This window comes from Suncus etruscus, chromosome 1 (genome assembly GCF_024139225.1).
Source record: "Suncus etruscus isolate mSunEtr1 chromosome 1, mSunEtr1.pri.cur, whole genome shotgun sequence".
Taxonomy (NCBI): domain Eukaryota; kingdom Metazoa; phylum Chordata; class Mammalia; order Eulipotyphla; family Soricidae; genus Suncus; species Suncus etruscus.
Genome location: NC_064848.1, coordinates 48,054,904 through 48,078,794, shown reverse-complemented (window position 1 = coordinate 48,078,794; position 23,891 = coordinate 48,054,904). Strand labels below are relative to the sequence as shown.

At 39.9% G+C, this 23,891-nt stretch overlaps 1 protein-coding gene across 1 annotated transcript in view; it reads left to right on the top strand.

The window, feature by feature from the left end:
* The first annotated feature begins 10,075 nt into the window (after positions 1-10,075).
* HACD4 (3-hydroxyacyl-CoA dehydratase 4) overlaps positions 10,076-23,891 on the top strand; it is a 28,630-nt gene continuing 14,814 nt past the window's right edge. Inside the window, 4 exon segments of the mRNA XM_049769388.1 lie at positions 10,076-10,113; positions 12,801-12,904; positions 16,140-16,267; positions 23,271-23,383. Coding sequence (XP_049625345.1) covers positions 10,076-10,113; positions 12,801-12,904; positions 16,140-16,267; positions 23,271-23,383 — 383 coding nt within the window.

Below are 23,891 nucleotides of genomic sequence, written 5' to 3'. Positions count from 1 at the left end.
TTAATAAACATTAAATAAAATTTGACTGCAATATAGACACAAAAATAGTGAAAGAAATTAAAAAGCAGAAATGTTAAAATGCAGTGAAACATCCAAATTCATGTCACACATAGTCAATCTCAGGTTTTTTGTTGCGAAAAGTATGACCAGTGCAGCAAAACAATACCAAGGTTTGATGCACAAAACAGATCACAGAAGCCACAGTCACAATTTTTCTTTTCTTTTTTTTTTTAAATGGGTCATATCCAATGGTACTCAGGGGTTACTTCTGGCTCTGTGCTCAGAAATCGCTCCTGGCAGATATGGGGAAACATATGCAATGCTGGAATTTAAATTACCATCTATCTGTCCTAGATTGGTTGCGTGCAAGGCAAATGCCCTACCACTCCGGCCCCACAATTTCCATTTTTGCTGAAGAACAACACTCCTACTGTTCCTTGAAACTACAGCCTTTAACCCCTTGTCTGGCACAAAGCTGGCCTGTAATATACATATGCTGGCTTGTTGAATCAAACCAGAAACTTTAAGAATTGAAATTTTTTGAAATTCCCCTTTGAAAATTGAGAGGAATCTGATGTCATTTAAAAAAAAACAGAAAATGAAGTGGAAATATTTAATAGCTTAATAATTTCTGACAATGGAGGTCACCATTAACAAAAGATAGAAATAAAAAATCATTTTGTTAAGTATTGGAATGCACCAAAGAATTGCAACTTGGAGAATGGATTTACTATTCATGCTTTTCATATACTAAAGGAAAACAGAAATACCTTGGTTTTACAAAGGCCAACTGAATTAAAAATGGGAGGAGAAATAAAAAAGGGACATAAATAAGATTTACATAGAGGAAAGTACTAAATAAAATGCAGTAGAATACATTCATATATTTATTCATAAATAACAAGTTCTTATTTCAGAGAGTACTTAGAATGTCAGTCTAAAAGGCCCAAGACATAACAAGTTCTAGATAAAAGCTATTATTTTTCATTTAACATTTAAATTTTGTCTTAAGAGTCAGGAAAGCAGTGGCCAAGGAGATATCTCCAAGAGTTATGCATGTTGTGCATGCCAGAGGCCAGGTTTGATCTCCAGGGCCAAATGTTTTACTGAGACATCACTGGGATCCATCCCTGATCCCAGAGCTGGAAGTAGCCCTAAACACTATAGGGTGTGACCAAAAAAGAAAAAATTCAGGAAAGTAGAGAAGGTATTTACATTTGGGGAGGTTTGTTTTGGAAGGGGGGCACACCTGGCAATGGTCAGGGTTTACTCCTGGCTCTACACTCAGGGATCATTCCTGTCAGGGCTTGGGAACCCGTATCTGGTACCAGAGATTAAACCTGGGTCAGTGCAGTGGAAGATCCTAATTGCTGTGCTATCACTCTGGCCCCATGATATTTACTTTCTATCACAAATATTTTTTTAAAGATTTCTATCATGAAAATCTAAGTTTCAGTTATACAGAAAACCAATCTGCATGACTAATTTAGAATTTGATCATTTTAGAATAATTGATAACTTACTGAAAGCATAGGACAAGTTTCACAAGGCTGGGTATGTCTCTGATCACTGAATAAAAGAGAATGCAAAAGTTAAACTACATAGTCACATCAACTCTGCATTGGCATACTTCTCAAACTGGCACAGGGACACAAGAAATCCAAGCAGAAAATTAAGTAGTCTTTCTGGGCAGAGAAAACAGAAATCTGGCTTCCCTGTCTGCACAGTGGACAAAACAAGAACATCAGTTTATAATAGCTATCTTTGTCCTTTCTGTAGCTGCCTAACTAGTTTAATAAAGACAGCCAACTTGGGCTCAGAACACTCTTCATGCCAGGATTTCTGGGTGTGTTTGACTGGTATGTTGGGGGCTCTGGGCAGGACAGCTAGCCATAGACCCCCTGGGCTGACCACTTAGTCCAGGGGACCGAGATTCCCCCCCATACCAGGCGAGTCTTCAGGGCCACGCCTGGTTAATTGGGCCCTGGGGGGAGGGGTGAGAAATTCCTCCCTATGCATCCAAAAACTACAGACCCGCGCCAGGACTTGCGCCCCAGTGCGTGCTTCTTGTATTAAGAGTATTCCTTATCCTTATGTTATGTTTTGCGTATCCAGAATGTTCATTTTGTATTCTGACCTTTCCCACACCCCTACAAAGCTCTTTTTACTCCTTAACTCTCTAATCCTTCCCCAAACGTCACTAACCTATATTACTCTTTTTAACTTCAGTAGTGTACAATCCTAATCACAGACCAAAGCCGTGCATTGTGTGTAACAACCCCAAACTGTTTCAAGATACATAAAATGGACACGTATTTCTTTAAAATATTTTGTGTTTTTTCTCTGACAGCTATAATTCTTACTAAATGTTGTCTTATACAGTGACGATTCTAACCACTTTTTATCATCTCTTTTTGAGCTGTTTAAGAAGGAATTTTGGTGAAAGAGTTCCCCAGTTTAATACTTATGATTGAACCATATCATGGGAATCATTGGAATTGTTCTTATGGCCCCCATATGTGCCAATAACACCACGTGGCATTACTCCTTTTTTGCATAGGCACATTAAAATGGGAAAATACTATACATACAAATAAGATCCTATCTAATAGAGATTGGAATACACAAATCTTGTAGTACAAAGGGACCTTATACCCTGAACATTGACATAACGACCTGACACAGACCTCAGAAGAAAGGGCATTTTCCATTCACCCCTGAACCAGGGAAGTGATCCACAAAACATCCAGGCTGGTCTATAACATCACCTGGAAGCAATCCTCTACCACAGAAGACCCTACACTGCTCAGACATAGACCTACTCAAAAGAGACTTCCCTTAACACTGAGAAGACTTAACAACAACAACGACCTGCTTACAGGACAGGGCTCCCTCATTGCCCCTTGATTGTGAGGTGAAACAAGAGGACGCTCCACATCCTGACTTCAATGTAGGATATGCAGATTCCAGGATCTTTAATACAGAAACATGATACCAACAACAGAGACTGGGTGAAAAATAAAAGTGTGTTGGCACTACAGACAATGTCTTGGATTGGACGATCTAGCTTGCCTGGAGCCTAGAGTTGGTCTTGTGCCAGGAAACTTCAGGGGTAGGGTCTCTTTGTATTTAGGCCAAGGTTATTTCTTTCCATGTCCCTCATATTTTGGTGGGCCTATGCAAACAACAGTTGCCACTCTAACACCATTTTTACTGTGCTCCTTTGACTATAATCCTTAAAAAGAATCCACTTAAAATTTGAGGTTAACTTAAGCTAATATGCATGTATATGGAAATGTAAAAAAATACTATGCCTGTAATGTTTAAGGAGTTACGTAAGTTTTATGGCTTTAGATTGCCTTGTGTGCTGTTAAGAAGTATTATAATGTGTTACAATCTGGGGACTTGAGGGACAAAGTAATTGTACATGGATTCTGTTTTATTTATCTTAATGTTCTTTGGCTGAAATTTCAAAGTTAAAATATCAGCAAGTGGACTTCTGAGAATTATGTTATGGGTGATTGTCCTTCCACTGTAACTTTACCTTGTCCTCTTTCTTTGCATCTTTGTTCTCATAATTAAAAATAAAAAATTAAAATAAAAAAGACAGCCAACCCTCTATATCTAGACTTATACTGGGCTTTTATACTAGGCCCATTGCATCTGAATCTACCTCTGTTCATTCCCTTATTGTACCTCTTCCACCCCTTTTCTGCATATGTTCTCCTGTAGAAATCTTTCCAAAAACAACATACAAAACCTTTTCAAACAGAACCACAAACTTGAACCATCTTTTTCTGCCTCACAAATTGAGGGGGGAAATTGAGGGGGAAATAATGGAGGGCATCAAGACCAAACAGTTGTATGACCATTGAGTAGAAATAAAAAAAAAAAATGGGGCCGGAGAGATAGCATGGAGGTAAGGCGTTTGCCTTTCATGCAGAAGGTCATCGGTTCAAATCCCGGCGTCCCATATGGTCCCCCGTGCCTGCCAGGAGCTACTACTGAGCAGATAGCCAGGAGTAACCCCTGAGCGATGCCGGGTGTGGCCCAAAAACCAAAAAAAAAAAAAAAAAAAAAAAAAAGAAATAAAAAAAAATGATAAGACTTAAACACCAAATCCAAAGCCAACTACAACAGAATCGATACCCAATCTACAACAAGCTAGACACAGAGGAACCACTTATACTAGCAGCCCCGGGAGTGGGGTGGGGGTGGGGGGCAAGGAGGAGTGATATGGGATGTATGCTGGGAACAGAGGTGGAGGGAGGACAACATTGGTGGTAGGAATGCCCCTCATTCAATGTCACTATGAACCTAAAATACTACTGTGAAAGATTTGTAATCCACTTTGGTCAAAATAAAAAATATTAATAAAAAAAGCAAAAAACTTTTCCTCCTAGATGTTTGGCTTTTGAGTTTTATTTAGGACGATATTTCTTTGCTGCTTAATGTCTCTAATCACCTTCCCTCCTCCGTGCTTCAGAGAACATACAGACTTTGTGTTCAAACAGTTGACTGGACTGGCTGGCCTCTGGCCTCATTCTCATTTGAAGCCTTACAATCATCCTATTTGATTCTCATATAGAAGGCAGGTTAAAGTCTGTAATCATGTTATTTCTAGGAATGGAGGTGGGCAGATTCTCCTTTCTGGCTGATAGCACAGAAGCCCAAAGATAACCCCAATATTCTCAGACAGAAAAGTCTAAAATTTAACCTTAACAACGCCACCAAATTTATTCCAGATCTATCTATAGATCTTGAACAGTATGACCACATCTCAAAATTTCATAGTACCATCATCCTAGTAAGGTCACAACATTCAAATGGGAAAGTTGCATAGTAGACCACCAAGCTCAGTAAGTCTAGATCATTTCATTTGTCTTTGTTCATTAAGTACCTTACTTTTTCTTCCAATGTTTTGTCTCATTTCTTTGTTGACTTTTTTGTTGTTTCTGGCTTGCGTTTTGTCTTTGAATTCATCCATACGATTCTCTATGTTTGTAATTCTGCTATTGTGGCTTGCTAGCATGTTTTTAGTTCCCTTAGTTCTGTTTGTATGGACTCTCATCTTCTGATAGAACTCTTCTTTGAGTAGGGTGAATTGTTCGTCTATGGATTTCTTAATTTCTTTGGTTATTGATTCTTTGAATTCCATTGCTAAGACATTAAATGCTGATTTTAGGTCTTCATCTATTGAGTCCATGAGTTCTGGAGTGCTTGGAAATCTGTTAAAGTTTCTCTCCGTATCTCCAGCTGTTGATGTCTTCCTTAGTTTCCCCATTGTTCTTTGCATAGGGCAGTGGTTCTCAAATAGTGGGGCGCGCCCCCCAGGGGAGGCGCGAGACTCCGTAAAGGGGGTGTGTGTTTGACCTCAGCAAACACTGTCATAACAAGCTAAACCTTGTGTTTATGTCTCTATATGTCTCTGGAGCTGAGAGTTGCTGTGTCCTGCTTCAAATCCCGCTTCGAAAAGCTGCGCATTGCAAAATGTGCTCATTGTAGCCATTAATCTAGACATCACCTCTGCTTAAAAAATCAGCTCAAATTATTTTATATATTTTTGTTTTTCAGGTTAAAATATTTTTAAATAAAGATCCTATTTACAGTCACGCAGGGGGGCAAAAATGTTTTCTTCTTCCTAGGGGAGTATGACAGAAAATAATTGAGAAGCACTGGCATAGGGTGAGTTGGGATGTTGGAATTTTGAAGTTGTTTTTTGTTTTTTTTTTCCCCTTTGGTTTTTGGATCACACCCGGCAGTGCTCAGGGGTTACTCCTTCCTTTATGCTCAGAAATCGCTCCTGGCAGGCTCAGGGCACCACATGGAATGCTGAGATTTGAACCACCGACCTTCTGCATGCAAGGCAAATGCTTTACCTCCATGCTATCTCTCTGGCCCCTTGTTTGTTTTGTTTTAAGTGGTCTGTGGTGGCCTGAGACCTCCTCTGCCCTGAGGCTTCTGAGTGGAATTATGGCAGCAGGAGCTGGGACCTGTCTCAGGTCTCTCTCCCTGTTAACTCACCTGTAGTGCAACCAGCACAGAGCTGACCTCTATCCTGCAGCTTCTGAGTGAGCTGCATTATGGTAGCCAAGCTCAGTGAATCTAAATAGTGGTAACATAGAAGACTCAAATAGCACTAACTACAGCTCAGTAAATCCTTAGATAATGACTTTAGCAGCACCATTGGCAGATATAATAATTATTACAAATGAACCCTTATTAACCTAAAATTTAAAATTTTCATTTGCCTTTATGTTGTAGCAAACAATATGAAGTAAATTTGTGCCTACAAAGGGGCAGATTAGAGTGATGGACAGAAAACTGGGGATACTGGTGGAGGGAAAGTCACGCTGTTGGTGGGATTGGTATTTGAACACCTAATACTTGAAACACTGTATTATTATCAGCTTGGTAAATTATGCTGTTATGATAACATTTTTTAAAAAATAAAAAAACTCTCTGAAATTCTTCTCTTTTTGGAGGTTGAGTATTTGGACCATAGATGGCTATGGTCAGGTGTTGCTCCTATAGTGGTCAAGGGTCCATGCTATGCTGGGATTAAATGAGAATCACATGCAAGACAAGCACCTTAATTCATGTACTAGGAATGTATGAGGCCTAGGAATTCTCAGGTCCTCGAAAACTTTATTTCTGCTTCTAAGAATTGCTAAAATAAAGGTGCCTAGTTTTTCTTTTCTTTTCTTTTTTTTTTTTTTTTTTTTGGTTTTTGGGCCACACCCGGTGACGCTCAGGGGTTACTCCTGGCTATGCGCTCAGAAGTCGCTCCTGGCTTGGGGGACCATATGGGACGCCAGGGGATCGAACCGCGGTCCGTCCGAGGCTAGCGCAGTCAAGGCAGGCATCTTACCTTTAGCGCCACCGCCCGGCCCCAGGTGCCTAGTTTTTCATGAAATCATTAGTACCTTGAAGATGGTAATTATGACCAGTAAGACCATCCTCTCTCAAATACTTAAGAAGGATTGAGCTATGATGTTTTTAATAAACAATCCCATAGAAAGTATACACACAGGGCCGGAGAGATAGCATGGAGGTAAGGCATTTACCTTTCATGCAGAAGGTCATCTGTTCGAATCCCAGCGTCCCATATGGTCCCCCGTGCCTGCCAGGAGCAATTTCTGAGCCTGGAGCCAGGAAAAACCCCTGAGCACTGCCGGGTGTGACCCAAAAAAAAAAAAAAAAAACCACACACACACACAAAAAAAGAAAGTATACACACAAGCAGAATAAAAATATTATACCAATGAATATGTATGAATATTAACATCAATTATATGTATCAATTATGCAATTTTTATGGGAAAAATATTTACAGAAAGTATTTATTTCAGATAGGGTAAATGATTGTATTACAGAATACTAGAACCAGATATTAAATGCTCATCAACAGATGAATGGATAAGAAAACTGGTGTATAGACTCAAGGCAATAATACTCTATCATTAAAAAGATAAATGTATGGCACTTGGAACAAAATGGATGAAACTTGAGATGATTATGTTAAGTAAAATAGTTTCATTTGGAACTCAGTAGATGTTTTCCTGCAGAAATACCCAGAAACTCTAAAGACTAGAGTTGGTGTTTAATTAAAAAAAATGGAGATTGGGCCACAGAGATAATACAGGGGTTAAGATATTTGCCTTGCATGTAGTAACTTACCATCACATGGTTGGTCACCCAAGAGCAGAGTTAGGAATAATTCCTGAATACCACCAGGTGGGAACCCAACTGTCCCATAAAAATAAATAAGTTAAAAGTTGAGCCTGGAGATAACATAGTTAAGCATTGTATATAAGAAAATATAGCTATGTGGGATGATTGTCCATATTAAAGAATAACATGGAAACAAATGGAAAAGAGACCGTTGAGGAAACATCAAGTAAAAGGGATCACCTAGAGAGACTGGAGTTGAGAAAAGTAGAACAGTTACAGAGATATAGGGAGAAAATATAAGGTTGGTAAATAGAAGAGACTAGCAAAGGAGAATGAGGATGTTCATACAGGGGCTGTATTGGTGATAAAGTGTAACTTCCTCTGGGCAGCCTTTCCGCCCTCTTCCCATATCACTCCAGTTCAGTCAGGACTTTCTTCCTTTCTCCTTGCTTTGGCCTAGACAGCAGGTTAGCTTTATATTTGCTAGTTAGACAGTTTCACCTTTGAAGCAAATGATCCTGAAGATCATTCTTCTAGCACAGGGGCCAGAGGATAGAGAGTTGGAGGAAGAAGAGAATACAGGTCCCTCACAGGGCCTGGGGGAGAGTACTATACTGCAAGGTGCTAGGAAATAGGAAAACAGCAAGCAAGCAAAACCACCTGGATAAGAGAGAGGGAGGCCAAGAAATGATAAGAGGAGAGATAAAAAAAAAAAAAAACCGCATCAAGAGGGAAGAAGATGAAACATGTTTTAAGCATGTAACACAGGAAAGAGCTGAATATGGTGAAAGCCAAGGTAATAGATAATGATGTGAGAGACAGTGGGTAAGAATTGACAGGTTATGTCTCAAGTACAGGTGTGGGGGGTAGGGAGGAGGGAGATCTGGGCAATTGGTGGTGGGAATGTTGCACTAGTGAAGGGGGGTGTTCTTTACATGACTGTAATCATAAACTATAATCATATTTGTAATCACGGTGTTTAAATAAAGATAATTATAAAAAAGGAAAAAAAAGAATTGACAGGTTAACAGGAAGAAGCGACTGTGGGGATGGGGTGGGGAGAGAGTCTCTGGGAGGGGGAGGCTTTGGCAGAAGTAGCAGAGAAATGCGGAGGTGAGAAGAGGGATGCCAGGTGAGATAAAAGGTCCTAGTGGACTAGGAAGAAGAACCAAAGACCCAATTGAGAATAAAATAGTTGTTCTTGCAGCATGAATATTGTTCTTTATTAGAGTCTCAACTGGAGTGACTTTTTTTTCAGTATCAATTTCCTTTTAGGTAAAATGAGGTTGGTACTTTACAACTGTTCCGCTTCCCCATTGTTATAGTTAAGGTAATATGTTTACCATAGTACTAAGGTTGGTGATCTTCATGTGTAACAATCCTGTGTCTTCACCACCACCAAAATGCCCAACACCTTCTAGCAATGTCCTTATGTCACTTCTATTTAGCCACTTCCTCCTGTACCTCCACATACTGCTCAGTAACATTTTGTCATTCAGGCCCAAAGTACAATTGCTAAAATATGCGGGGAGCGGGGAGTGTTTGAAAGAGATAGTATGAAGTTGAATAACTTGCCTCCTACTGGCAACTGAAGGCTGAGGTGGCTCCTTCTTAGTACCCTAAATGATTCCCTTCACAGTCAGAAGTGAGAATTGGCCAAAGCCAGGTGTAAACTCTGAACACAGACAAATATGGCTCTAAAACAAAACAAAACAAAAAACAAGCCCACCCTTTCCCCAAAGAAACAAATACCAGCATATGGAAGCAACTCAGTGTTTAAGGTGGGCGGTCCTGTGGCACATACTTGCCACTGCAGTCTGTCTCCCAGTAGAGAGGAAAGCAGGCAGTTCACTTGAAGATGGAGTCTGGGATGCTAAGCTGCCAGAGGTCAGAGCAAGAATATCTAAAAGTGTGGGGACAGCAAAAGTGCAGAAGGGTGCAGAACACATAAATGGACTTGCAAGTCTCAGGGAGACCTCAAGGACCACCAGAGGGCGGGATGCCTTATCTTTGAGAAATTTGGGCCCTTATGGAAAAGTAGTCTAGGGGAGTCTATGTTTAACAGCATCCTCTTAAAAAAAAAAAGGCCCATATTTTGGGGGTCTAAGCTTCCCACATCAGGAAGGAGACAGTGATGGAAGGAGCCAATTATTGCAAGGAGCTTTCAGACACTTTTCTGAATTGCCTCAAAGTCACCCACCCGCAGAGCAGCAGAAACTTTGGGAAGTGGATTTCCATCGCCCAAAGCACGACCTCGAGCACTTTTCTTGGTTGTTTTTTTTAAAATTGCTGACTGTGGAGGCCCCGCCCTTCCGTGTTGGCAGCAGCGGACATCGCCCGCCCGTGCTGCCCGGACCCTGCTCCTTCCCGGACCTGCCGGAGGGCCTGGCAGCAGTCGCCCATGGGGCCCGGGGCACTGTCCGCCTGGCTGCAGCCCAGGTAGGGCGCTCGGTCGAGGGAGGGAAGGGGGCGCCGCCGCAAGGACGGGCCGGGATGCCCCCGCCCCCCGCAGGTTGCGAGGCCTCAGATGCACTCCCTGGAGTCCGTGCATTCTCTGGACAATGTTTAGGACTGTTCTCTTTTTCTCTTTTTCCCCCTTTACAGATGAGGAAGTGAGGCGGACAGACTTCGTCGTCACCCACCTTGCTTTTGGGGCGGTCTCTTTATTTCTTTTCATCCCTACCCCGAGCCTTTCCCCTTTTCTTTCCAGAATACAGGTTGCAGGGTGATTTTTAGATGCACAAACGCCCATTGCATTTGCAGATTCCTGGACACAGGATTTAGGGAGATCAAGGCAATGATACATCTAGGGGGAAGGCCCCCCGGTCTGAGTCGAGCTAATCACTACCACACCCAGTGTATTCTGACGCTTCTCGGGCAGGAATTCCTCCTCCGGACCAAATATTACGTATATATTTTTCAAGAGGCTCTACATCTGCTTAGTAACAATGCTCAGAACTTTCACTTCTCTAACTGGGAGAAAACTTCATCTGTAGTGGCAAAGCCACTCCCACCGCCCTTGTGACCCCTGGAGGAACTCTGCAAACGATGCTTTTTTAAACTCCCTCAAAATGTGTAACCCTCAGTCGAATCTTATTTTAACCCCAGCTGTCCCCCCTCCATCCCCTTTTTTGGCGTCTCCCAACCCTTGCTCAGGAAGCCTGGAACCCAGCTTTGTCACTAACGTAGTCAGTGACTCACAAATGAATGGGCTGGGTAAAAAGGCTGCTGGGACACTTCTTGGTGCTGAGGGTTTCCAGGGACACACCCCTCATTGCTGCAGGTTGCTCCCAGCAATGCTGTGGGACCCTTAAAAACCAGTGATAATGGGCCCGAAGAGATAGCACAGCGGTGTTTGCCTTGCAAGCAGCCCATCCAGGACCTAAGGTGGTTGGTTCGAATCCAGGTGTCCCATATGGTCCCCCATGCCTGCCAGGAGCTATTTCTGAGCAGACAGCCAGGAGTAACCCCTGAGCACTGCCGGGTGTGGCCCAAAAACGAAAAAAGAACCAGTGATCAATGGGATCAGTTGCATGCCTTGTACCTTTAAAACCTGTACTGCGCTATAGTGGCCCATTAAAAAAAAAAAAAAAAACAGTATTGCCATACGGTTCCTGCTCTGGGCCACTAATCTGCTTTCTTTCAGTCATTAGTGAAGGGAATGATTTATCTTTGCCAAATATAGCAGGAGTCCGAGGATTTTTCTGTTTGTCTTGGACTACACCTGGTAGTGCTCAAGACTAGCTCCTGATTCTGCACTCATGAATTAATCCTGGTGGGAGGGGGATCACCTGGAATGTCAGGCCCACACACAGTGTGCCATCACAACAGGTCAGCCACAAAACAAGTGCCCTGCTTATTGTATTATTTCTCCAACCCAGTTGACCCCAATTACATCATGTATTCAAAAGCTCAAGTACTGGGCCCGGAGAGATAGCACAGCGGCGTTTGCCTTGCAAGCAGCCGATCCAGGACCAAAGGTGGTTGGTTCGAATCCCGGTGTCCCATATGGTTTCCCCCCCCCCCCCCCGTGCCTACCAGGAGCTATTTCTGAGCAGACAGCCAGAAGTAACCCCTGAGCAACACCGGGTGTGGCCCAAAAAACAAAACAAAAAAAAAACAAACAAACAAAAAAAAAAAACAAAGCTCAAGTACTAAGGAAAGGGAGATAGTACAGAGATTATAATGCATGACTTGCATTTCACCCAGACCCTTGGCACTACATATGGTCCCCAGCACACTCAAGGGTGGCCCTTGAGCACAGAACCAGGAATAGGCACGGAACATTACCTGATGCAGCCCAATTCTCTCCTCATAATATCACCCCCTGCCTGCCAAGTCTGATTACTGAGAGAACAGCTGTTTGGGATAATTCCTTCACTAGTCTCCTCTAAGTAAATCAGTTTTCTCTCAAGAGCTGCTTTTAGCAGGCTGAGCTACTGAAACACATAATGACCATACCAGGTCTCTCCTGCTATCTTCCAAGTATTCAAAGCAGTTTGCAAAGTGAGGAAAAAACTTTGTCAATGTGGAAAGAAATCAGTATCGGTTCAAGAAAGCAGATTTTGAAATAGAACTATAAGCATAAACTTTCCCTTTGAATGAAATAAAAATTTCCCTGTTAACAAATTGCATTTGCAATGCACCCTTTAAAAATCTGCTGTGGGGGATATGGCATTTGCCTTATACAAGATTGACCTAAGATCCACAGCATCCCATATGGTCTCCAGAGCTCAACTGGAGTGGTTCCTGAGAGCAGAGCCAGGAGTAACCCCTGAGCACCACTGGATCTGGCCCCAAAAACAAACAAACATCTGCTGTGGAGCCAGGGAGATAGTACAATGGGTAAGGCTTTTTGCATGTCGCAGACTTGATTTGATTCATGGCACGCACTCCATATTTCCCTGAACTCCACCAGGAGCAAACCAAATGTGGTCAAATGTTTGCCCTTCAAAAAAACAAACAAACAAACGAAAACTGCGAGTGTTTGGGGGTTATTAAATAAATATTATGGTATAGTATAATTTTCTCTTACTTGCTCAGATGGCCTATAGCTTGAAGGCTTGTGTACAATGCTGAAGATGAATAATTATGGAAGTGTTAATGATATTCCCTTGTATTTGTAGGTATATGAAGAATGCCTATCTTTTCACTTACTACTTAATCCAGTTCTGTGGCCACTCATGGATATTTACAAATATGATAGTCAGATTCTTTTCATTTGGAAAAGGTAAAAACTTTAGTTTGTTTTTATGTTTGACTTTTAATTCTTGTTCTTATCTTATTCTGCTCAATTGATTTTTAAACTTCTGTGAATTTCATCTAATATCTTACATTCTAAACTTTGATTGTATTTTTTTAGTAATAAGAATTTTTGCTTATTGCAAAGGCCAAGTGGAGGAGGAGAATGGAAGGAAAAGAGATTGGTTATCTTTTGAGGGGACAGTTTGCCTGGCAAATAGACCGTGGCAATGAGGTAGTGCTATTGCATTCCTTCGTTTGGATTCTGAATAAAACCTTAGCAGATATGGTGTATTTTGAGGCAGTCTAAATATCCCAGTGTGACATTAGATTAGCCAACTTCTTCCCATGTGTTTATACCCCAAGTTTAAGGTAAATGAAAATCTCGCATAATATCCCCTATACTGCTGTTTGGTTCCCTGAAAGAGTTGTTTGTCTCTAGGAAAATAATACACTTTGTAGGTGACTCATCCTATATACAAGCATTGCATTTAAGAGTTTGTAATAAGCTTCCTCCAGTTTCCTAAAAAGTAACAATTTTGAACAGCATTTCAGTCTTTTAAAAAGTGAATCACTAAATGACTGTCAAAATAATATTCATACTCCATCTTCACATGGATAAGTGTCATCACAGTTTACAACAGTTGGTGACTTGACAATTTGAGTAAGTGCTGGTTTCAGCTAAAAACAAACATGTAGAAGATAGCAGGGGAAAGTCATGCTGTGCTCATCAATTCATACTTCTGTATCATAAGGAAATGAATCTACTTGTATAATGAATGTACTATAGATAATTGTATGTTGCATTTTTGTGTGTATTTTTGGGCCACACCCGGTGATGCTCAGGGGTTACTCCTGGCTATGCACTCAGAAATCGCCCCTGGCTTGAGGGACTATATGAAACACCAGGGGATTGAACCTCGACCTGTCCTAGGTTAGCACATGCTAATCTTACCGCTTGAGCCTCTGCTCTGACCACAGTGCTCTGGCATTTTATTACTGAAAATGTACAGATAGATTTCTGATTTTGCTAAGACCCAGGCTTGAATTTCAACAGAATGTTTGGCTTCTCCTAGCAGAAGAGATCTTAGGCTATGGGAAATTTGTCTTTATGTTGTTAGAAAACAATCTTCAATTCTAGGCCTTAAAAATTAGCTGTGACTTTGAAAAAAATTACAGATACATTACAGGTCATTCACACACAAGTCACATGCATTGAACAGGTTCTTAAGCTTTTCTAGTGGGAAAACTGTTCTTAGTCAGCTGTGCACTGATTTCTTAATTATTATCCTGTCATATAATTATGGTTGCTATTATAAAAAGAATATAATCTATTCATATGAATGCAGACTGAAAACAACAAAACATGCAGTTTTGAATCAACGCATAAATTAAGTAGATCAACAGCAATCTAATCTAATTACCTGAACTAGTGATACCTTCTAAGTTTTCTTTCTTCACAGAGTTATATGCTCTGTTCAATAAATGCAGGACTCTGGATAAGAGTGTGAATATTGGAACTGAAAAGATAGTACAAATAGCATTCTTGCTTTGCATGCTCTGATTCAGGTTCAATCCTTCACATCACTATGGTCCTCATACTACCAGGAATATTTCCTTAGTGCAGAACCAGGAGTAACCCCCGAATATTTCTGGGTGTGACAACCCCTCAAGATCATGAGTATTAATTCATCATATATCACAAATTGCCTGTGAAATGGGGTGCTGATATTAGGGCTTACCTAACAGCTGCAGAAAAGCTGTAAACTTTGGGTCTTATAAATTATGTGCATGATCTTTAGCAGCCAAACCTTTCTGAGGAAAACATTTATTTTGGTTATTGGATCCTAGGCAGTACTAGAGATCAAACCCAGGGACACAAGCATACAATGCATGTGTTCTGTTACTTGATGGCTACCCAGAAATTTTTTTTTTAGCATGGAAACATTTAATTTCAAAAGCAATTTTTGTTTTTGTTGTTTTTGGATCACACTCTGCAGTCATCGTGGGGCTAGTTCTGGCTCTGTGCTCAGGAGTGACCCTTGGCAGTACCCAGGGGACCATAAGTGATGTGAAGGATCAAATATGTTGGCCACATACAAGGCAAGCATGTTACCTACCTCCTGTAACTATCTCCTATACTTCATTTAAAAATACAAACTAATTGTTGGGGCCAGAGGGATAGCACAGTGGGAGGGCGTTTGCTTTGCATGCAGGCGAGCCAGGATGGATGGTAGTTTGAAACTCAGCATCTCATATGGTTCCCTGTGCCAGGAGCGATTTCTGAGTGCAGAGCCAGGAGTGGCCTCTGAGTGCCATCAGATGTGACCCAAAAACCACCCCCCCAAAAAAAAAACCCGCAACCAAACTAATAACTTTATTCTAGTCAGAGAAATATTTGTTTGTGGGCCAGAGCAGTGGCACAAGTGGTAGAGTATCTGCCTTGCACACGCTAACCTAGGACAGATCACAGTTTGATTCCCTCCTCCCCCAGCATACTATCTGGTCCCCTCCCCAAGCCAGGAGCGATTTCTGAGCGCATAGCCAAGAGTAACCTGAGTATCACCTGGTGTGGCCCAAAAACTAAAAAAAAAATTTTTTTGTTTGTTTTCTATTTCACCTCTTACCAAGTATAGGATTTCAGTTTGTCTCTCTGCAATGCAAAACCGAAGTCTCCATCATAATACTAAAGCTCAAGTGTTAAAAACGAAACAAAACAAAAAAATCCAGAAACACTAATCAAATGTACATTTGTGTAGAGTATATAAAAATTAGTATATAGCTATAGGTTCTTGTTCTTATCTTTGTTGTTTTCTTGTCATTTGAAAGTGGGCATGATGGCTTTCAAAACAAGCTAACCTCCAATCTATTTTCAATTTATATTCTCTAGATTCTAAGCAGTGACTATTAATTGAAAATAGTTTTATAATATAATCTTTGGGGAATACTATAACTTTGGTCATAAATCTGTCTATACCTTGGGTATCTTCAAGTTTTTAACTTCTTTCTGGAGAGGCACAGTTAAATAAAAGGACAGAATACAAAGTGTTGCATTGTATTTGTTTGCATTTTAGTGCTCATACTTCTAGAAGTCTCAGTAAATTTCTTACATGTGCAATGAAGAAAGAAGTACATATTTCAATTTTTCTTCAGAAGGATACATATATTTAGAATGTGATCTAATTTTTACTTACAATATCTGTATTTTAATTCATTGGACACAGATTCAGTAGTTGACACTTTTTACGCGATTGGGCTTGTGATGCGATTTTGCCAGTCCATTTCCCTCCTGGAGTTGCTGCACATATTTGTTGGCATTGAATCAAACTATTTTCTCCCTAGATTTCTACAGGTAAGTTTTAACTTTATATTACTACTATTGCTATTGTATTATTATCACTACATATAATCTGTTTCCTACCTTACTCTCTTACAGCTTGACTTTATGGGAATTAAACAATCAATTTGTAATTCACTTTAAATAATAATTCCATGAAATAAGGCACAGAAAGAAATTTCAAGACAGCAAATTATGTATGTGGATCTGTACATTTCAGAGGTCCTCTCTGGGACAAGATTTCACAGTCATTGCCTATTCTCACAATGCTGTGAGATTCTCACAAATCCCTGTGGAGTCATTTAGATTTTGGGGGGCACACACCCTGCCTTTTTTTGGGAATTACTATTGTCTCTGTGCTCACAGATCACTCAAGTAAATGTTCAGTAAACCATATGGGGTTCCAGGGATCAAAATGAGTCAGTTGAGTTAAAGGCAATTTCCTTGGACTATCTCTACTATTCCCACTCCCGATATGGGCTTGATGTCTGGCTTTGTTACCATCACTGGGCTGTTTCATGGGAAGGAACCCACTCACAATACTTGGCACAATCAGGGGCCTGGGGAATGGCACAATGGGCTAAAACTCCTGCTGCTTGCCTGGCAAGGGCAAGTCTGCAAATTGAAATCCCTGTGCTGCGTGCAAGGGAAATTCATTGAGATAAAGTGAACAGCAGACAACTTTCTGGTTTAGGAAGAACCTAGGGCATCCTGAGCTTAATCCCCGAGGAGTGCATCCATGAACTGAAGAAAACCTCACCACTCCACAGTACAGGGTGTCTAGCAAAGGGAAAGAGTCTGCCAGGAGTAATTCCAGAGTGCAGAGTCAAGAGTACCCTCCAAGGGCCACCAGTTGTGGTCCCCAAACCAAAAAAAAAAAAAAATCCTTTGCTACTATCCATACAATAGGATCCTTCTCACTCATTTCTCATTAATTTTTACTAGTGTTAAATTGCTAAATACAGCTGGGAAGGAGAGGTACACGTGTTTATCTGCTATAACATCTCATAGACCTTGATTGAAATTCTGCTCTACCCTCTATGGGTTGCATTAATTTGAATTAATAATAAACTCAAAAATCACATTTTATTTGGTATGCTTTTGGAGCATTTTACTTTTTTTTTTTTTTTTGGTTTTTGGGTCACACCAGCAGTGCTCAGGGGTTACTCCTGGCTCTACGCTCAGAAATCACCCCTGGCAGGCACAGGGGACCATATGAGATGATGGGATTCGAACCATCGTCCTTCTGCATGAAAGGCAAACGCCTTATGTCCATGCTATCTCTCCAGCCCCTGGAGCATTTTACTTTTTAAGGATAAATTGGCTGATAATTATTTCATGTCAAAATATTGTTTTCAAAATTAAGCCATTTTATTGATCGACAATATAGAGAATACATGTAGGAAACAAACTAGGTGAATTTGGAGAATAAAAACAAAGACCATCTTAAATATGTATAGAAAATGTATACATTGTTTTATACTTTCCAGAATTACATAGATTTGCCTTCTAAAAGAAATTACTGTATAATTTAGAGACCTGACTTTTGAAGTTCCAAAAATTCCAGAATAGAGCTAGAAAAATAGAATAGCAAATAAGGGGCTTTTCTTGCACACATCTTACCCTGGTTCCATTCTCAGTACTGCACTTGTTATCCAAGCACAGTTAAGGGTCACTCCTTAAACAAAGAGCCAGCACTAGTCCCTGAGAACTGTAAATTGTAGTCTATACCTCTATCCCATCCTCAAACAAACCCATCACAGAAACCCCAGAAATAATTATTGATTAAAATTTGAGCACACTTTCCCAAAGTGGGTGATATCTCCTCTGGCATAGTAGGAATGATTTTGAAGGGTGGGGGTCCTTGGGTGTAGTGCTCTTTGCATTTGCTTTAAAAAGTGCTTTCTTTGTGTTTTCTCATTTCTAGGGAGGTAGTCTTTTTTTTTTTCTTCTAAAAGTTCGTGGTAGGCAACCTTTTGGGAAACTGCTGCAGAAATAGGATTACTATAATAAACTGCATTTTGGTTTGTTGATTAAAAATTAGGTTTTTTTTTTTAATCTGGCAGTATTTAGGAGTTATTCCTAAATCTCCACTCCAGAATCACTCTTGTGTTGCTCAGGGAACCATATGGGATACAGGGTTATCGAATCCAGTTTGGCTGCATGCAAGGCTAGCACCCTACCTGCTGTACTATCTCTCTAGATCTAAATATTCAATGAAAGTTTTAATTCAAATTGGAGAATGTAAAGTCTACTGCTATTGGGGCTCAAAATCTTTACATATGGGGCCGGAGAGATAGAATGGAGGTAAGGCATTTGCCTTGCATGCAGAAGGTTGGTGGTTCAAATCCCAGCATCCCATATGGTCCCCTTAGCCTGCCAGGAGCGATTTCTGAGCATAGAGCCAGGAGTAACCCCTGAGCACTGCCAGATGTGACCCAAAAACCAAAAAAAAAAAAAATAACCCAAACGTTACATATGTGTGATTAGAGAGATAGTGCTGGAAGTAATGTGTTTGCCTTGCAATACAACCTAACCCTAACACTTCCAGAAGTCACTCTGAACACAGAGTCAGGAATAGTCCAGAGAAACCAGGTCCAGTTTTTCTGCTGCCAAATTTATTAAGCATTGTTGGTGAGGTAAGTCAAAAAGGAAGAGACTAACATTCCCATCCTGGGCCAGTTATTGATATTGTTTTATCTTATGTCTTCCTCTCTATCTCTCAGACATTTCTGTCTTCTAGGTCTTTTATTAATCTACTGTCTCTTCTGTGCTTCTCATAAAAAGGACATGATATTAGAAAAAAAATCTCAGTCAGGGTGTCTGAAGTTTCGTTTTCATCTCCTTTCTCTTATTAGAATTCTGCAGACAATGAAACTTCTCATTATGGGATAACTCTGAGGCTTCTGTTTTCAAATGACCAAAAGCCCCTCTCAGGTTGTGTAACAATTCTTGGCTTCCTGTTTCCCCATTTTCAAGTGAAGTAAGAGTAGTTGAGAATGTGACTGACTTACATGGTGCTCACAGCAAACTGTATCCAATGTCCTAAAAATTGTGTGGTGTCCAGCTACTTTGCAGCGGGCTGAAAACCAGGTCGACTTATTTGGATGCTTTCTGAATGTTATTTTTGTGAGATTTCTAATTCATCACCAACTTCTCTTTTAGGGCCTTGGTCTCCCAAAATATCACAATAAGTTATTCCTAAAAGCAGCACAATTAGCTAGTGGAGTGTATATGTGTAGCAAATGGTGGTAGTGATGTACAGAGGAGGGACAATGCATGTTTTCTGTTTTGTTTTTATTTTTCCTGTGCAGTTTTTGTAGTGCCCATTCTCAAAGGAGTTGGATAGAGTGAACAGTTGGATCAGACGAACTGCACAACTGTGCTTTTCTAATACTGAGGGCTACCAGAGCCACACTTGGTGGTGCTTGGAGGTTCATGTTGTTCTGGGACTTGAACTCGGCCTTCTGTATTCTAAGCATAAACTCTACATTTCTCCTCAGTCCCTATACTGCACATTCTAGTTCCCTTAAATAAGCAAGAATTATTTTGTCATGCATCTCATCTTCCAGCTCACTGATTCGGTTCTCAGTCAGCCACTGTTATTCTGTTGGAGAGGCTTTCCAGTGAGATTTTCATTTCACTGTCACGTGTTTCAGTCCTGTTATTTCAGTTTGAAGTTTTCTCATTTCTATTTCCATAACCTCTTGATTCTTACTTGTGGTTCTTTCCATTTGTTCCATGCTTTCTTTTTTGTTTTGTTTTGTTGTTTTGTTTTTGAGCCACACCCAGTGACACTCCTGGCTTGGGGGACCATATGGGACACTTGAATTCGAACCACCGTCCATCCTGGATCAGCTGCATGCAAGGCAAATGCCCTACCACTGTGCTATCACTCTAGCCCCTCATTACTTTCTTTGAGTTCTGTGAGCATCCTTCATATTTCTTCTTTATCTGAGAGTTTATAGAGGTGGTTGGCACTTTTTGAGTCATCAAAGCTGCCATCTCCATTCTGCATGCATGGTGGAGGCCTGCTTTGTTCCCCATTGCCATGTTTGTAGTGTGGTGTTTTCTAGGTGTTGTGCTGGGGCTCATTGACTAGGAGATGTGCTAGCAAGAACCCTCTTGATTCACTATTATATATACAGCTATATAGAGCTATAAACATCTATGTATCTATGTGACTTCAGGTTTGGTTCTAATTTGGGCAAACCACTTAGTTTTGTTAGCTTTCAAATTCCTTATTTGTAAAAAGGTGGTGTTTGGCTTATATCCAGAAAATATAATTTTAGTAAGTAGTACCTATATTTTTTCTATCAGTATGTTAATAACATTATTAGAAATACATTGTATCTAGGTGCTCATTTATTTCCTGAGCTTATATTTTGAGGTACCTGATCAAACTCAGGTCTCATACATGCCAGGCATATGCATTATTGCTGAGCTTCCTGATACTTTTATCAAAAATTAAGATATTCTTAATTAGCAAGTACTGACCAAATGTGAGATTAAGTGGTGGCTACTTACTTGTTCACTGTGAAGATCTCATATCTAAAGTCTGCCAGGTGTTATGACAACAAACTTAGATTATTTAGTAAATATAATTGCAGTTACATATAGTTTATGATATAATTAAATCAAGAAACTGGGGCATTGTAAAGAGATGCTGAAAAAAGAAAAATAGCTACATGGATTGTTTCCATAGATTGACTAAGATTTAAATCATGTCTAATTCCCTTAGCCAAGCAAGACTTAAGCTTGACTCACTACTATAATCATAAACATCCTCAGTTTATATATCTGGATTTCTGATCATATCATGTGCTCCACTGTTGGCAAATCTTGTATTTCTCTGCATACAGTGACTTCCTAGGATTGACAGCTTATGATTCTAAGTCATAAATTATTATTGATAGGCTTTTATTTAATATAGTAATTTAGTGATCCTTGCTTTTATCTTAGCTTACCCACTCAAAAATATTATTTGACTTTCAAGTGTAAATTGTTCTATTAAAAATGCACACAAAATAAATAGTGTATAGAAAATATTAATACAATGTAGTGTTTTGTTTTATTTATTTTTTTCTACACCCTAATGTTTTATTTTTTATTACAAAATTATATTTTAGATTGGAGAAAGAGAAATACTTTATTTATTTTGTTTTTGGACCACACCCAACAGCACTTAGGGGTTACTCCTGGCTCTGCACTCAAATCACTCCTGGCAGGCTTGGGGGACCATATGAAATGCAAAGAATTGAACCCGGGCCATTCCGGTTTGTCTGTGTGCAAGGCAAATGCCCTACCGCTGTGCTATCACTCTGGGCCTGAGAGAAATATTTTTAGGGGGCAATAATTGGAACTAAACCATAACAGTGTGAATTCTAATTGTGTGCTTACTTGCTTGAAAAAAATATGTTAAATTCTTTGTATTTTCCAGTAGTTTATTGTTTTAATATAAATATGTAATATCTAAAATTTTAGTGTTGGGGTGAGGCCTTTTTTAGCTCGGCACCTTTACCCCTTCAGCGACGGGTCTGGAGAAGGGTAGTAAGGTAGAAATAATCACAAGCAGTCAGTTTTATAGGAGTCTTGGTTATTCCAGGTTCCTAACTGCCATGTGCATTTCCTCAAAGGGCTTCTTTGCTCAGCTTATTCCAAGCAGCTTCTTCTAAGCTACTCCTCCTCTGGCTCTCTGCCTCTCTCTTTCAGCTGTTCCCTTACTTCTTTGCTGCCTTTCTTTCTGCCTCCTCTTCCCCCATGCAACACCTAACATTCTTTATTCAAACCTTGACCTCTCCCAGGTGTGGGTATTCTGACCATCCAGGTGATATTAATATAGGGCATTGGGGAAGGGTAACCTCAGACATGGCGGTTAGGGTCATGAAAAAGAGCTGGTTGACTCCTGAAACTTTAACTGACTGCTTTTGATTATTTCTACACCCGTTATCATGAGCCTTCAGACTGACCAACTAAAGGGGCTATAGGCACCATGTTATGCTGAGGAAGGCCTCGTCCAACACTAGATTAGACTTTATATTTTATATTAAACTACAATTTATGGGGGGTTGTTTATATTAACCTCCCTTAAGTCTGCAACTTACTACCCCTTTTCATACTAAAGGCTGTTATGACTTCACTATGAATGAAATTGGAATATTTTTGGTATGGCATTTAAAATCTTTTGTAACCCAGCTCCAAACACATTTTTTAATTTTCTCTTTTATTAATCTCCTCTGTGCACTCAACTCCACCCAGGGTGGGTTTTTCTTTTTTTCTTTTATTTGCAGGTACAATCTGCATTTTCACACCTCTTTTCTAGGCTACCTTCTATCTTGAATGCCTTTTCTCTATCCAGTTGGCCTGCCAATACTTACCTGTTCTTTATTATTATTATTTTTTTTTTGGAGGGGGACACATCTGACTGTGTTCAAGGATTACTCCTGGTTCAAGGGTTACATAAGGGGTATCAGGGACCAAACCTTATTTCTCTGCTCCTTCTATCCATTTTTGAAAATCTGACTGAAAGTTGTTTGTCTTCAGAAATATCTTTAGATCTCTTTTTCTTGGCAGGTGTCTCCCTCCCTGGGTTTCCATACATAACACCTTCCTGTCAGCATTATTCACACTGTGTTAGTTTCTGCTCCACAATTTCCTCCCACTACTACTCTTTAGAACAAGCCCATGTTTTCATTACATACAAATAATGGTAACACTCAATAAAAGCTTGCTACAATAAGACCATGTGTGTATGTATCAGAAGAAGGGAAATAATCCTGATTTAGAAAAAACATGTTATCTTTTCATTAATCATATACAAGTAGGAGAATTGGAAAAATAAAAGGGAGAAAATGAAATTTATGCATAACTCTGCTCCCTCAGAGATGTTAATGTATGCACATTTCCATTTAAAGCACACTTTTCAAAAGAACTCTGGTTTTTAAAATTAGAAAGATATCTCCATGCTTCACAGATGATCCTAATTCTTGATTTTGCTGTTTGTTTTTATTGTTGTTAGCTCACAGAAAGAATAATCATCTTCTTTGTGGTGATCACCAGTCAAGAGGAAATCCAACAGAAATATGTGGTGTGTGTTTTATTCATCTTTTGGAATCTATTGGATATGGTTAGGTAAGGAGGCAAAATAATCTCTTAAAACAAAGCCAAATTGGTTTCTACAGTGAAGCTAGTAATAGCTGCTTACAGTTGGTTACTCTGCATGAGAGAAAAAAACATAACCCTTTTTCAAATATAATCTTGATATGAAAATGTATTTTTAGTGCTTTTGATAATGGGCATATCAAAGATAATGAAAACCTATCATGGTATTACAAGAGCAAATCAGTGCATTCAGGTTTCCAGCAGAAGACTTGGCATCACACCAATTTGGAATAAACCTCACAGCTGTTCGCTAATGAAAGGCATTCCTTGCAATCACTCGTACATGCTATTTTAATAAGCAAAGCGATACTTATAGAATATCAGAGTCTGAATTTACAGAGTTTGTTTCCGTAAATGCTAGAATATTTTATGTAGACAGTCCATGTCTTTGCGGGGAGAAATGCAGCTCTATATTTATACATTTTTTTTTAAATTCCGATTCCTTTGAGTTCAAATACTATGTTCTTTGGTCAACTCC